This window comes from Gossypium raimondii, chromosome 11 (assembly GCF_025698545.1).
Source record: "Gossypium raimondii isolate GPD5lz chromosome 11, ASM2569854v1, whole genome shotgun sequence".
NCBI lineage: Eukaryota > Viridiplantae > Streptophyta > Magnoliopsida > Malvales > Malvaceae > Gossypium > Gossypium raimondii.
In genome coordinates this window covers 4708891-4724087 of record NC_068575.1, presented here as the reverse complement: position 1 = coordinate 4724087, position 15197 = coordinate 4708891, and the positions used below count along the sequence as shown (strand labels likewise).

Here is a 15197-nt window from a genome sequence, read left to right as displayed (position 1 = left end):
TCGCGTGGGACATTTAAATCCGGTTACTACTTCCTTTGATGGAACCAAACAGCAATCTCCACTTGGCATGCCAATGTGTTCACGAAAAATCGATTAGACAATCGATCCTTTCAGAATTCCAACTGTACGTCTAACCACACTAATTCAAACGTCGTCTTTTTTTACTTAGTCTTGATTTGACTTTGTGAATTGACGAAGTCATACTCTTAATCCGGAGAAATAATAAGTACTGAAAATTAGGAACTGAATTACTCGGGTTCGTAACTCACAGGTCTTGACGAAGTTAACATCGACCTAAAGCTGAAATAAGTTTAATCGAGTAAGGTTTGGGGCATGTTGGAGTTGGATAAATTAAATAAGGTTAAAAAGGGTAAAAAGAATGGGTGATGTGTTTTAAGTATGGGGGCTGGAATTTTGGTTGGGTATAATAGTGGGATGGTTTAGCTTACTGGAAATGAAAAGAAAGTAAAGGAAACCAAAAACAACAAATAATTTTGTGAGAAGGAAGGAGGAATTGTATTCCAAAGATGAAAACTTGATGAAAGACTTAATTAAAAACACTTGATGAAAAGACTTGATGAAAAGCTTAAAAAGAACTTGATGCAAAACTTAATAAAAAAAACTTGGTAATTAAAAACTTGATTAATGACTTGATGAATAAATGAACATAGTAGCCCCCTATTTATACTAGTGGCTTTGCTAAATTAAGAGCCACTAGCCATAGAAAATCAAGGAAAAAATATTCTCATGATATCAAAAATCCCTACATAATCTCCCACCGAGTCAAAATAAATTTTCAGCTAATTACGACTTGGAAAAATTCTATTTTGGCCCACCTTTTCTCCTTTCTTCAATCTAGCCCAATTGCTTCTTTTTTTTTTCCAAGTTGACCCCAAATTGCACCCCTGTATAAAATTGAGTGTAAACATGGAAAAATCAGTGGTGCATTCTCATAAATTGACCAATTAAATTACATAAAAATATGTAATTTTAGCATTTAATCAGACATTAACATTTCCTTCCACTCTATTGAGTAAAATTTGACTTCAACTTTTTAGAAAGAGCCAAACTATTATTTTTTTAATAAAAATATTGCTTAAAATGCTAAAATTTTAATTATGGTGACCCCCATTGCAATCTACATGTATTTCATGCTAATTTTTTTAATTTCATGAACTATTTATATATATATTTTTATTTTTATTTTTATAAATATTTTATATTTTTAAATTATTTATTGATGTGACATATAAGACAAATAGTGTTATGTTAGCATGAAGTACACATAGTCTACAATGTAGGTTGCCACATCAACATCGTTAAAGAATTTTATGTTTTAGTCAACATATTCATTTAAAAAAGAAATTTGAACCTTTTTAAATGGTTGAGGCCATAGTTCAACAAAGGAATAAGGGTTAAATTGACAAAAAAATAATCATTGAGAACTAAATTAATCATTAAGCGATTTGTTTATGCATTATGTTTTTACAAGGCATCTATTTCTATTTATATCAAACACTTGAAAGAGTTGGTGTCATGAGTTAATCAAACACCATCAATTGGGAAATCATTAAAATATCATTTTGTATATTGACATTATCTTTTTATTGGCATAATAATAAATTTAGCCTTCTAATATTTATAAATTATATCAATTTGATCCTAATTATAAAAATTTAACATATTAACTATTAACTTTACACACTAATAAACATTAATAATTCTTGATAAAACTTTTTATCATAAAAATATAATTCTTGATAAAAGTAATGTTAATTGGTCGGACATGGCCACATGGAACCACCACATGGCAGACAAAAGTCAAAAAATTTGGCACAAATTTCTCAAAAGGCTCAACGTTTTTGTTAAAATTAGATAGAGAGAAGAGCTATGTAATATTGAAGTGTTCAAACACGAACCCATGCATCGAGCTTTGGTAATTTAACTTCACTTTGGTAACAATTAACTATACTCTTATTATTAATATTATTATTTTTTTAATTACAATGGGAGGTGAAAGCCCTAACAATAACGTGACTAGAACGACTTGAACCCAAACTACATCTGAGACATAATTGAGGAACTATTATTGACTGTTGATTTTCACTTACAATAGGTAAAGAGAGTTGGAAGAGCTTACATAATTGTACAATGGTAAGGTTGCACCAAGTTAGGTTTGAACAATTTATTTGTATTGTAAAATTTATAATGGATTGGTCTCTCTAAGTAAGGCCTAAGTTTCAAACTATGTAATCATCTTAGTTGTACTTTTTATTTTACTTGTTGCTTATTACATGCGAACTCAAAAATTATTAACAGGATTTTAGTGTTTTAGACAATATTCCAACACAAGGAATAATGCTGACGTCATTTTTTAGCAAGTTCCAAAAGAGTAGGGAGGGAAAAAAAAAGAGATTGACAAATATTACGTCCAACCACGACACCAATGGTGTCGAAGTCTTCTTTTTTTTTTTTAAATTTTTTTATTTTAGAAAAATATCAAAATTATTCATGAACATTGTTATAATGTGTGATTTGATACATGAATTTTGATTTGGCATAATAATATAAATGAAACTTTAATTGTGGTTTAAATATATACATAAAGTTTTGATGTTGACTCAATTATATAAATTTACGAAATGAAGGCATTAATCTATTTTTATATTGATAAATATAATTATTTATGTATACAATATGTACATGTAAAATGAAAGTATATAAATAACGATGTTAATCATTTGTGAAAATTGATTCAAATTAACATTTCATTTATAAAATTGCTTAAAATCAAAATTTAAAGGGTAAACTACAAAAATAGTCACTTTTGTTTGTCTCGGACTACATTTTAGTCACTTATGTTTGAAATGTTACGTTTTAGTCACTTACGTTATCGTTTTTTTATGAAGTGATCACTCTATCGTTAAGCTCCGTTACCTCCCTAACGGTGGTCCTATGTGGCTGTCCAAATGGGTTTTAATTGTCAACTTGGATGTCCTACGTAACAGTCCAAATTGAATTTTATTTAATTAAAAACCTATTTTCATCCCAACAACTAGACATCCAAGTTGGCATTTAAAACCCATTTGGACTGCCACATACGACTTCCGTTAGGGAGGTAACGAATTTTAACAGTAGTGTGACCGCTTCGTAATAAAACGTTAACATAAGTGACTAAAATGTAACATTTTAAACATAAGTGACTAAAATGTAATTTGAGGTAAACAAAAGTGACTATTTTTGTAGTTTACCCAAATTTAAATATAACATTAGACCAAAGTTTATGCATAGTTTCGATTTGATTTCCATTTTTATTTCTTTCCTTTCTTTTACTTATATATATATTTATTATATAACATAATTTTAATTATAAGCTCTCTCATGATATTTCTTCAATAGAAAGAACTGATCCTATGAGCTTAAAAAAAATTAGGGGGTGCGTTTCACATATCGTTGTTCGGCGTCAAGAAGCACAGCTTTGATTCTAGAGAGGGTGCGTTTGAAGTCATCGAGGTCATCTTTGGAATTCCACCATACTCCAATCTGAGAGGGAGCTCGAGAGATCAACTTAGTAATGAGCTCTCTAGCAATATCGAAAGCAATTGCTTCAGCCATTGATGGTACGCAAAAAGTGTTTGATTAGTGCAGGAGGAAGAGCGAAATGATTTGAACAAGATGAAAATACAAGCCTTAATACATACATCTATACATTTGATGCGGTCGTTGAAAGCACCAAAAATATCCTATCCCTAATAAATAATGAAAAGAATAGTAAAAGGGAAGTAGGGTCAAATCCTCAGGGACTGGACTTGCAAAATATCTTGTTTCGTGATATCCCAGGCAGAGTCTTGCCCAAGACAACCTGCGTTCCTAAAAAAAATAAAAACAATAGAAGAATTAAATTGTTGGATCTAGAAACGAAAAATAAAATAAAAAGTAATTAAGAATATTGAATTGAAAATTAGAAAAAAAATAAAAATAGAGTTGAGAGAAAGAAAATTCTTATGGGAGATTCCACCTCCAGTTGTCTCATTCGCCTTGGGTTAAATCCTCGGCTTTTAGATGATCCTTCCCAAACCGAATAAGCCAGTTATAGTGGAAGAGGACGCCTCGACCACCAGCTCAATGATTTAGACTTACAATTTGGTGGAACGACTCTAGCCAACAATCGCTTCGTGGGATCGTCTTATGCTAGATCAACGCTTCTCAATGGCGAATCCACGCCATTTTGTCTCTTGGGCTCGCCAACCTCGACGCGATAAGCTAACGAACATTGTGCAACCTTCCCAAAACATACAAAGCGGTCGCCTTTGCATACGTTGAAAAGCTTACTTCTTAAGGGACATGGACGGAAGCGCCACAGTAGTCGGAGAAACGATGAATACTGTTGAGAAGGCTAAGTACGGATTCTAAGCCTCAATAACCCGCTTGGGGATTTTTGACAACCTTCGCTAGATGGGTTTAGTGGCTCATGGTTGTGGTAGAAAAGAAAATAAATAAAATAAAAATAAAGATTTTATTGAAAAGAAATATGAAAAGAACAAAAGCCTAGACTTTTGGGGCGAGAGTGTTTACAGAAAAAGAAAAGATGAGCTCCCCTTTTGAGTCACTTCACCCCCTATTTATAGTGCTAGGGGAGATATTCTAATTCTACTTAAATTCCTAAAAGATAAATACATTTAATTGAAGATAAATAAAGATAAAATAAAATCCTAAAAATAATCCTTAATAATTATCTCAATATTAATTATCCTAATATAATTAAAATAGAGTTTAATAAAATAAAATCTTTTTTTTTTGCATTTCAACCCTTGTGTCCTCCATGCTTGCACTTTTGGCACCAACTTTTCCTTGTGTCGCACATTGGCCCATTTTATCTCTAAATTCACGCTTTTGGCCCTTAATTTTGCTTTTGCTTCAAATTTAGTCCCTATGAGATAAAAGATCATAAATAACTCAAATTAGCAGGATCATACTCAGAATAAATACATAATTAATATATAAAAATACGTTATTCTAGAGTGTTATCAACATTACCCGTAGAGTCAATATTGCATTTTAAAGATGTCACCACCCACCCACTAAGTAATAATTAAATAAAAAGTTACTAATTTTATATTATAAAAACTTAGTTAACGGACTGCCTTCATAAATTTTCTGCAGCTTTCAATGTATTTTTCTTGAATAACACCACATGATGCTATGAATAAAGAACAAGAAGTTGGGCAGAATTATCAATTGCAACATTATTGTATATATATTTTAAGGGTAAAACCACTCTTTTTTTTAAGGGTGATGATTTTTATTTCTTTATTATTGGAAAATTTGCCCCACTCTTTTATTCATATGTGTTTATTACTTCTCTCTTCCATGCGCAATCCTATTTCCATATTTTTAAAATTTTATTTATATTTTATTTCATATATTTTCATTAGTAGCTAAATAAATAATCCAGTAGACAGCTGTGAGATCCAAATTTATACTTAAAAACTTTTATTTCGGTATTTGTTGTTACTCTAATTTAGGAGATAGACACTGGCATCTCACAAAGTTGTGTTGACACCATGTTAAAAAGAGCTAATTGATTCAGTGTTGATAGACGTATAATTAGAAGTACCGGATTGATCATTTGTCATATTTGATCTTCCGAAGAACACATTGGCGTGTCCAACTAAGAAGTTAGCAATTGGATCTAAACGATTCACGTAACTGACGCTGTTGGTTCGAGATGGACCCTTTTAGCTCACAAGGCTACCGGAGAGCTAAATCGTGGATGCGTGTTTTGTTGTTGTTCGTTCGATAAGGATTAATTGTTGGGCGTCTCGTAATTAATTTACATGTGGAAAGATTGGTGGTCTAGGGCATCCTCGATCACTATAATTGGCTTATCGGTTGAAGGAGAAGACTTGTTATTGTGCATTGGTTCGAAATTTGAACAAAATCAAGCTTAAAGCTTAAATTCTATCATATTAGTTTATTTAATTTAATTTCCTTTTTGCTTATTTTTATCTGTATTATTTTTACTTTTATCACATTAGAATTTTCCTTTTTATTTTTGCACAGATAGTCACACATCGTGGGTAGGATAGGTATCTAGATGTGCAACTTGGTTGAACCGAACAACAAATGTTGATATCTCAATTTTTGTGGATCGACCCTCCTCCCTATACTACTTTTTACATCATTTTTAATGAATTTGACACTAATTAGAATATTGTATGGAACACCGAAAAATACAAATGTGTTTAAGCTCTCTCGAGCATGCCTCCAAGAGTCCGTCAACAGCATAGATTCCATCTAAGCTAGTACTCAGTTGGGCATATATATTATACAAGTACTCTTGAATTACACCATTTATATCAGATCAATTGGAAATTAGAAGGAAATTGACGACATTTATTACCATATTCGTTTTGTTGGAATATGTGGGCAGATAAACAAATCATGGTAGAAAGGATGGTCCCTGTTTCTTGCACTGTACGCTACATTCTGCTGAAGAAGAGAGCCAAAATCTAACAAAAAAGAATGGTGAATTTACTTATTTTAACAACTCAAGATGCTAAATTTGGGGTTTTGTTTGAAGCAGAACTATGCCCCTCCCCTTCTTTTATGTATCAACCTTTAGCCTCCAACCCCTATTGAATTTACTTACTTGGCGAGGACATTGCACGCTCGTTTATGCCTCCAAGAATCTGTTAATAGCATAGGTACCGTAGCTACTACTCAGTTTGTACATATATCATCACTCTTGAAATACACCCTCCCCTTTATATCAGATCAATTGGAAATTAGAAGGAAACTTACGACATATATTACCATTTTTTGTTTTGTTGAAAATTATGCAATATCCTTTTATTCAAAATTTTGCAAATTGACCCTTCGAAAAAATAGAACAATTTAATCCCTATCAATTTCAAAAGTGAACTAAGGACAATTAACAATAATGTTAATATTTTTGGTCACTCGTATATAATTTTGATTGGTATAATAACAAATTCAGTTCATACATAATGTGTAAATGTTGGAATTTGATTTTGTTAAACTAGAACAAAATTGATAGAATGTGTAAACTTTTAGGGTTAAAGTTGTTATTATACCAATAAAAATGCGTCATGATGACATTAATTATCCTTAGTTGCTCAATGTCGAAATTAACAACGATAAAATTGCTTTCAATTTTTAGAAGGACCAATTTATGTGATATCAAAATTGAAAGGGACTAGAGAGGTGTTTTTACCTTAAATTGATTATTAAGGATGTTAAATTATATTTGTAAAATGAAAGATTATATTTAACATTAAATAATATAATATATACTAAATTTACAATCATGGTAAATAATAAATTTATTTTATTAATTTTTATTTATTATTACATATCTACTTATTTAGATTTAATTCATATAAAATTTGATTATGAAAAGTATATATTTTTGAAATTATTATAAACTCAAAATTCTATATTTTATATAATGAAAATAATAAAATATAATAAAATTATTTATATTAAATAATAATTAAAAATATATTTATGATAATAAATTTACATGTATTTAATATATCATTATATAAATCTTAATTTGTAATATATTTAATTTTTATAACAATTAAATAATTAAATTTATAATTATCATATGATATGTACTTATATTGCACCTCTAGAAGGTTATAGTGAGAAAAACAATCTCATTGCAGGTTAAATTTTAAAATAAAAATTGATGTCTAGTTTGGTGCAATAAAATCAAGTGATATTAGTTTAATTCGATTGTATTTTTTATCCTCCATTATAATTTATTTCAGTTCAATTTTTATTATAAATTTTATAAATATTTTAATAAAATAAACTTTGTTTTACTGACTTTTAAATATCATTTGACAAATTTTCAAAGTCATTTTCATAGATTTTAAAAAAATTTTTAAGTAAATAAAATAATCAAATACTTTTATATAATATTTTAAAAATATATTTATTTATTTTCACTATTTTTAAATATAAAAGATTTATTTTATATTATAAAAAATTATTTATAAATTAAATAAAGAATAGAATTTGGTTCAGTTTCAGATAATTGTTATTTTTTAATTTGTATTCCATAAAATTTCCAAAAAGGCTAAAAGACTAAAAGAGAAGGAAAATAAATAGAGAGCTAAAATAATTCTTTTATAAAGTTGGAATGCCAAAAAGTGATTATACTTTTATTTTTCAAAATAATAAAATTTCCATTAATAATACTTTAAACATAAGTGCATCGCATTTGCTTCGTGATTGTTCTTTCTACAAATTCACCATAATCATGTTAAACAAGTAATTTAGTGAGGTTAAGTATTGTAACAGTGAGATTAAAGTTAATTGTAGAATATGTATTTGAATTCAAATGTAAATATACCGATAAAATGAAAATAAAAAATCACTATTAAAGCGGAATTAGATGCCCTCATCGATGGTTTTCGGCATGCTCAATTTCTTAAAGTCGATAATTTCATTTTTGAAATAGATTGTGCTAGCATTGTCAACGGCTTTAGTTTTCACAATGAGGACATAACGATCCTTGATCACTACATCAAGGAGCTCACAAGATGCTTGATTCTTTTGTTTCCGCCGAGGTCAAATGGGTGAGAAGTGGTTGTAACAAATTAGCCAATTCTCTTTGTAATTGAGCTCTTTCTAAGTGTTGTAATTTATCTTTTGAGATGAATTATCGTAGCGATATTCATGACATTATAATTTATGATGCAACTTAAAATAAGGTAGTGACCTTTGGGTCCTTTTTTATTAAAAAAATCACTATTAAATATATTAAGTTAAAATACATGTATATGTAAAATAAATAATTAAGAATATATTTAAAAATAAAATATCTTAAATAAACAAACCAAAATCATCCAACTCACAAATAAATAATTTTATGTCTCCTTTTTCTCTTTTCTTTCGTAGCTTTTTCATTAATTGCAATTAATTGTACGGCTCCACATTGTGCAGAGCACCCCAAGTGTCATCATCCCAACTTTGTCTCCGTTCAGAAATTTGTGTCACATGGAGGAACCATTTCCCACCAATCAACATGACTTTTTATTTAATTATACTACTTGCTGGGTGGATGGATCCACATCTGTGTTTCATCTTGTTGGAATCATTCTCATTTTAGTCCTCCTCTTTCTCTAATCAAACACTTTTTGCCTTGATTTCAGTTTGAGCCAACAATGGCCGAAGCAATTGCTTTTGACATTGCCGCAGAGCTCATTATTAAGTTGAGCTCTCGTGCTCTCTCTCAAGTTGGGCTGTGGTGGAATCTAAAACATGACATCCACGACCTCAAACGCACTGTCTGTCAAATCAAAGCTGTGCTTCTTGACGCAGAAGAGAAATCGGTGACCGACAATCTCGTCAAAGTTTGGCTTGAAGAGCTGAAAGATGTACTTTATGATGCCGACGACTTGCTCGATGATTTCTCTACTGAAGCTTTGCGGAAAGATGTATCGGGTGGGGACAAGCTGACGAAAGAGGTACGCCTTTTCTTCTCAAGCTCAAACCAATTAGCTTATGGTCTTAAAATGGGTCGGAAAATGAAGGCCATTAAGGCGAGATTAGCTTCAATTGAAAGTGAGGCCAACACTTTTGGCTTCATTCCGCGTGATCGCCCCGCGGAAACCTCTTTCATGACTAAAAGGAGGCAGCAAACGCACTCTTTTGAGCGTGAAGATGACATAATAGGGAGGGATGATGATAAAGCAGCTCTTCTAAAACTCGTGCTGGAGTTTCAAAGTGAAGAGAATGTTTATATCATTCCAATTGTGGGGTTTGGAGGGTTAGGGAAGACTGCTTTGGCCCTACTTGTCTATAACCATGAAATGGTCAAAAATCATTTTGACTTAACGATGTTTGCGTGTGTTTCAGATGATTTTGATGTGAAAGTTATTGTAGCAAACATTATCAAATCTGTGACTAATCAAGCACCTGATCAAAATCTTGAAATGGATCAATTGCAAAAACAACTTCGAGATAAAATTGATGGGAAAAAATATTTGCTTGTTTTGGATGACAATTGGAATGAGGACCCAGAAAGGTGGTCTAGGCTAAAGAAGTTATTGATGGGTGGGGCTAAAGGGAGTAGGATAATAGTAACTACTCGATCTCTAAGGGTAGCGGAGATAACCAATAAATGTCAATCCCATATTTTGAAATTGAAAGGCTTGTCTGATGATGATGGTTGGTCTTTGTTCAAAAAGATAGCATTTGAGCAAGGATATGCGGACTCAACAAATTCAGCCTTTGTGGAAGTAGGGAGACAGATTTCGGAAAGGTGTGGTGGAGTTCCCTTAGCCATAAGGACAATAGCTGGTACATTATCTTTGAAGAAAACTGCAAATGAGTGGCATTCTTTCAAAGAAAACGAACTTGCTAAAATATCACAAATTGAAGGAGAAATTCTTCCTATACTGAAATTGAGTTATGATCATCTCCCGTCTCATTTGAAGCATTGCTTTGCTTATTGCCGATTGTATCCAAAAGATTACAGAATTGAAGTACAAGCGCTTGTTCAATTTTGGATTGCACAGGGTTTCATAAAGCAATTGAATCAAAGTCAATCTCTCGAGGAGATCGGGTTTGGGTATTTTAAAGATTTAGTTGAAAGAAGTTTCTTCCAAGAAGTAGGAGAAAGAGATTCATGGGAAGGGCTAACATGTAAAATGCATGATTTAATGCATGATCTAGCTGAATCAGTAGCAGGGATGGAGAGTAGTATTGTAGATTCAAATAAAATTGCAAGTGATGTTGGTGAAAAATGTCGCCACATATCAATTAATCCTTTATTAATTCCTTCATTATTACCTTTGTTTAAGGGAAAGAAGTTGCGAACCTTGTTACATTTTCAAGACAGAAAAAATCAAGATTTGAGCTATGAAACTTGGGATTTGATAATTGCAAATTGTAGATGCTTGCGTGTATTGAAATTGAATTCTATAGGTATTCAAAAGATTTCACCCTCCATTTGTAAGTTGAAACATTTGAGGCACCTTGATCTTTCTTATAATCCCGGTCTTAAGATTCTCCCAAAGAGTATTTGCAAGATTCAGAATTTGCTAGCGCTGAAACTTGACTGGTGTACTGGGCTTCAAGAATTGCCAAAGAAGATTGAAAAATTGGTGAATCTTACCCATCTTGGGTGTGAAGCTTGTTTTCGTTTAACTCATATGCCACATGGAATAGGGAAGCTGACTTCACTTGAGACGTTAAGCAGGTTTGTAGTGGATAAAGATGGGTCCCATGGCGGTGCAGATCTAAGTGAATTGAGACTGCTTAACAACTTAAGGGGACGTCTAGAAATAACAAATTTGGGATTCGTAAAAAATGCAAAAGAGAAGTTTAAGGCTGCTAATTTGAAAGAGAAGCAACATTTGAGATCGTTGGTTTTACAATGGAATGTGAATGTTGATATTGATGATGAAGATGATGATGAGAAGTCACTTGAAGACCTCCAGCCCCATCCTAATCTCAAGGAGCTCTTTATTGCAGGATGGAGGGGTGATGCTGAGTTTCCAAGTTGGATTTCTTTTCTCACAAATCTCGTCCGTATTAAAATAATGGGTCGTGGTGGTAAATTCAAACATCTCCCATCCTTTGCTCAATTTCGTTGTCTTAAAGGGCTGGAGATACATGATTGTACTAAGCTGGAGTACATGGATGATAATAGCCCAAAAGGAAGTCAAGGAGAACCACAATCATTCTTCCCATCACTAAAGCATCTTCTCCTTGTGAATTGCCCAAATATGAAGAGTTGGTGGAGGACGATAAAACCAATCGATGATGATTCCAACGAGGACGACACAATAGTTATGGGAACATCAACCATGGCATTTCCTTGTCTTTCCACTTTATGGATTGTAAATTGCCCTTTGACTTTGATGCCACTGTATCCATCACTCGATGATAAGCTAGAATTGAGGAATACCAGTTCAAGGCCGTTAAAGCAGACTATCAAGACGAACATCAATGCTAAGGCCCCATCAACTTCAACCTCTTCTCTTCCACTCTCCAAATTGAAATCTTTCGATGTACACAACATTGAGGGGTTGGACACTCACACGCTAGATGAGTGCCTGCAACATCTCACCAGCCTCAAAAGATTAACAATAGGAGATTGCAAGGAGGTTGATTTAGAGGGCATTCAATGGGAACCCCTTAAGAATCTCCCTCATTTGGAGATTGATAATATTCCAAAGCTGGTGTCTCTCCCCATTTGGCTTCAACATCTTGTTCAATTGAAAACATTAAAAATTCGTAACTGCAATGGATTGAGGTCACTGCTTCCTGTGTTCCAACAGCTCACTTTCCTTGAAGTGTTTGAAGTCAAGAACTGCAAGGAGCTGGAGTTATCTGGAGCTGGCATCCAAATATTCCAAGATCATACAAGCCTACGCTCTCTATGGCTGCAAAATATTCCAAAGTGTCGTCATCTTCCGGAGTGGCTTCAACATTTAACAAATCTGCAACGGCTTTATCTCTTTAATTTGCCCAATTTAACATCTCTTCCGGACGAGATGAGTTGCCTAACCAGTTTGAAGTATTTACAAATAATAGAAATTCCTCAGTTGGAGGAAAGATGTCGGAAGGACATTGGCACTGATTGGCAAAAGATTGCTCACATCCCCAACATTTGGATGTTTTAGGTTGGTCTGTTTTGTTATTTATTTATTTTGATGACCTTATCTTTTTTTGAAGAAAAAAAAGAGTGGTATATTGAATCTCCAAGTCAGGGGTCTGATGCCATTTTTCATTGAAGTTCGATACTGTTAATTTCCTTGTTAAAATCCCTTTGTTTTAATCCTACTTTTTACTTATCACACTTTCAAAATATTTTTGCTGATTTGTGCAGAAAGGCATTGGAGAAAGGCATTAGTCAACTTCAATCATTTTATATGCATAAAAAGAGGTGCTAATTTATCTATTTGCTTTTTACTTTTAAATCATAATAATAACTTGACAATTGCTTCTAATAATTTAATTCTAAAAAATCATTGATGTGGAGAGAGAGGCCTATGAAGCCTTCAAAATGGTTGTACTATATGCTCTGCTTTCTTCATTTAAGCACTTAGCTATCATATCTTTATATATATTTATTTTTTCTCTTAATATATGCCTACTGATTACTATCTTAGATGGTACCTGTGCTATTGACAGGCTTTTAGAGGTATTCAAATTCATAACATTCATTGGTGCAGGGCACTCTTTTAGTTGTTTGGAATTCCAGCCAAATTTGTTATTGAAGGTCCAAACAGGAAAAAAAAGGATGATGCTTCAAAATATTTGGTGGTGAGGTTGAAGTTGATAAAATGTTTCATTATGTATATATCAACAACTAAACACACATATGTGCAAATATAAGGCTGATAATAACGGGATTTGTAACATATTCTATGTCGGCATTTATAATTTTCAGGTTCATTGATGCTTTTGGAAGAGTCGTTCAAGCATGACAATTGCCAGACATATTGCATTTGAAAATTTATTATTCCACTTTACATGGAGCTTATTAAGAGCTTGATTCATAGTAGGAAAACCATCGGAGTGTTGAATGTGAATTTTCACTTGCATAGCTAAAATGAGTTGGGAGAGAATTTACTTAATTGTACAAAAGTGAGATTGCATCAAGTGTTTGAGCACGACATTAAATGTTCGGCTTTAAACTCTCTTACTGTAGCATTTATAGTACATAAAACTAACATACTATCGATTGCAATTATATTTGATCACTACATCTTTGCCTCATCTGCATTCTGAGAAAATTTTATAATACTAAAACTTAGCCTTCTCAAATTAAGGCATCAAAATGTTAGTCATCAAGTTTTGGACATTGGATGAGGCCAGCATTGCTTTAAGCAAATGACGTTAAGCGTTAAGTGACACTACAATTCTCATAAAAAATTGAAATAATATACTACTAATTACATGATACCCATCATTTTCAAAAGAGAATTTTTGAACTCACTGGAGATCTCACAACAATTGCTTCAACTTCTTGACACGACTATTACTGGATGAAAATCTGTGATAATCATAGAGATGAGCAAACCGCGGCTTCGTTGAAGCGAAGGCCAGGTGACCACGTATTGGCAGAACAACTGTAGGAACCGTCGAAGCTGGTGCTGTTGAAGCCGTAGGAGGAGGTTGATACGGCAGCGTGGGACCATCAGAGGCTCGAGTGCCACCGGATAAATGTGGAGGGAAGCATTTTGTATGTAAATACAAGTTAATGAGCTAATTTCATTTGTTTTTACATTTTTCAATTGTTCAATTTCATCTTGAAATTACGATTCAAATACATATATAAGGGTGAAAGTACCTGTATTATAGGGATTGCATCAAATTAATCCCTCTATTATTAAATGATCAATTTAGCTCATGTACTATTAAAAGAATCAAACAAGGTTAAATTATAATAAAGTTAACATTTATTGTATAAAAATATATTAACTCTGTTAATGTTAAATTTGTTACAGTAAATGTTAATTCTATTGCAAATTAACCTTATTTGGTTCTTTTAAGAGTACAGGAGCAAATTTGATCCATTTAGTTTAGTTAGGTACAATTCAAATAAGGACTAAAATAGTATTTAAAAAATTACTCTACATAATTTGGTTAGGGTACAATTCAGATTTTTTCCTTAATGCTGACCCTATTTCATTATTCATTTAATATTAAAATCAATATTTTAGTAATATTTGTATATTTTATAATTAAATATTAATAGTAAATCAAGTTGTATTAAGTTGGCCCAAAGTAAATAATAATAATAATAATAATAAATATAATAATAATAATAATAAATCTTATCCAATAATAACCTTCAATCTGAGCAAATTGAAGGGGCTACATTGCCTTTGAACAAATGTATCAATCAAGCAAGTAATTACATTTTAATTGTGTCAAATAATAAAATTTAGTTTTCAATTTATATCTAAATAAGTTTTTATCTTTTTATTTGTGTTTAGATTGGTCTATGACTTTCATTGAATGGGCAATTCAATCAACTCTAGTAAAATTAAAAATAGCAGCTGTGGCGAGATTAATTGTTGTATTAGTGAGCTTGAATACCATAGTGATGTGATTGAAATTAGTGTTGGATACCTATTTGGATTCAATAACAGTTGCAGTAGTGAGGTGAGGATAAAAATGGGTAAAAACACATCTTCTGTTCC

General features: G+C 32.0%; 1 protein-coding gene across 5 annotated transcripts; it reads left to right on the top strand.

Annotated features, from left to right (window-relative positions):
- The first annotated feature begins 8977 nt into the window (after nucleotides 1-8977).
- LOC105761330 (putative disease resistance protein RGA4) lies at nucleotides 8978-13748 on the top strand. Of its 5 annotated transcripts, XR_008191181.1 has the most exons (4): nucleotides 8978-12668; nucleotides 12875-12931; nucleotides 13221-13311; nucleotides 13439-13748. XR_008191181.1 is itself a non-coding variant. In XM_012579110.2 (2 exons), the coding sequence occupies exon 1, from the start codon at nucleotides 9201-9203 to the stop codon at nucleotides 12666-12668; it is 3468 nt and encodes a 1155-aa protein (XP_012434564.1). In that variant the 5' UTR covers nucleotides 8978-9200; the 3' UTR covers nucleotides 12875-13748. The 5 variants fall into 5 exon arrangements, 1 of the variants encoding a protein (XP_012434564.1); XR_008191179.1 differs by having other exon boundaries at nucleotides 13221-13748; XR_008191182.1 differs by having other exon boundaries at nucleotides 13180-13748.
- The last annotated feature ends 1449 nt before the right edge of the window (nucleotides 13749-15197 follow it).

What these genes read in the sequence shown, in the direction of transcription:
- LOC105761330 (XM_012579110.2), top strand. Translation starts at nt 9,201, where the DNA reads ATGGCCGAAGCAATTGCTTTTGACATTGCCGCAGAGCTCATTATTAAG.